At 54.9% G+C, this 1,208-nt stretch overlaps 1 protein-coding gene across 1 annotated transcript in view; it reads right to left on the bottom strand.

Annotated features, from left to right (window-relative positions):
* The window catches only part of ECHDC3 (enoyl CoA hydratase domain containing 3), a 55,404-nt gene that overhangs the window by 14,531 nt on the left and 39,665 nt on the right, over positions 1–1,208 (bottom strand). The window contains exon 4 of the mRNA XM_014536470.1: positions 574–686. Within this exon, the coding sequence (XP_014391956.1) occupies positions 574–686 (113 nt within the window). The remainder of the gene's footprint in view (positions 1–573; positions 687–1,208) is intronic.

The following is a 1,208-nucleotide window of genomic DNA, read 5'->3' as shown; positions in this document are numbered from 1 at the left end:
GTCAAGGGCATGTACCTTGGTTGCGGGCACATCCCCAGTAGGGGGTGTGCAGGAGGCAGCTGGTCGATGTTTCTCTCTCATCGATGTTTCTAACTCTCTATCCCTCTCCCTTCCTCTCTGTAAAAAATCAATAAATATATATTTTTTTTAAAAAAAGGAACACTGCAAGCTTGACTGAGCTGCTCAAGCTCACCTACTTAGTCACACAGTGCTGCTTCCATGCTGGATTTGGGGGCCTCCTTCCTACTGAACAATTCCTGCATTTATGATAGGTTGTTCTTCTCTATCTCCCTTCCTGGTACGTGTTTAACTCTGGAGAACTCAACCAGGCCTCCTTTCACAACTGGGCTGCCATGCCACAAGTCAGGCTCCTGACCAGATGGAACCAAATTTGCAGAAGCAGAAGTGCCTTTGAAAACGGGCAGGGCGGGCCCCTGCCTGGTCCTGCACTTTGGAACACGGTGCTCTGGGCCTCCTTCCAGCTCTGCCCATCCAGGCGAGCAGGACACCACTAGGATAATGGGAAGTGCTCGCCTGGAATCACCTCCCCCTTCCAAACCTTGCTGCCCTTACCTGAGACCCTGGAGTTCCCTGGCTGTGCAGTGGGCACCCCTAGGTCCCGGGGCTGACCAAGAGGAAGTGTCTGTGGGGAGTGAGAGGACAGAGAGGGCATGTGGATGGGGTGTCTACAGGTTTATGGGCCAAGCCTCTGAAGAGCAGCGGGAAGGAGGGGTGAAGAGGGGTGAGCAGAAGCTGGGAAGAAAAAGAAAAACTGCAGGTCAGCAGCTGGCTCTCCATTGTGGGAGGCTCCTAGGAGCCTGAGGGTTGTAAATTCAAACATGACCTTCCAGGTTTTATGAAGTACTACTTGTCAGGGCAGGAGAAGAAAACACATTTAGCAGTTAGTGTGTGACTTTTAAATACTTAGATATGCTAAATGGGCCTCCCATGCGGTCCCTGACTGGCCAGGCAAATGTCAGGCTGAGCTGGATGGGGCTCGAGGCCCTGCAACCTTGACTTCACGGTGCGGCTTGCACTGTGCACCGGGGTGGTTTTAAGGGGCTTGAGGCCCGTGGAGACAAAGGGCAGGGCTCGGGGCGGTGTGTCCTTCACTCTGTTTACCGACTGGGCACTTCTGGGTGCGGGCCAAGCAGCGGCTCTGCCAGGCCTCCCCCGGCCGTGGAGCCAGGCCCCGCTCCTGGCCCCGA

The sequence above is a fragment of the Myotis brandtii genome, unplaced genomic scaffold (genome assembly GCF_000412655.1).
Source record: "Myotis brandtii unplaced genomic scaffold, ASM41265v1 scaffold163, whole genome shotgun sequence".
NCBI classification, from domain to species: domain Eukaryota; kingdom Metazoa; phylum Chordata; class Mammalia; order Chiroptera; family Vespertilionidae; genus Myotis; species Myotis brandtii.
The sequence above is the reverse complement of the archived record's forward strand: the minus strand, read 5'-3'. Positions and strand labels throughout refer to the sequence as shown.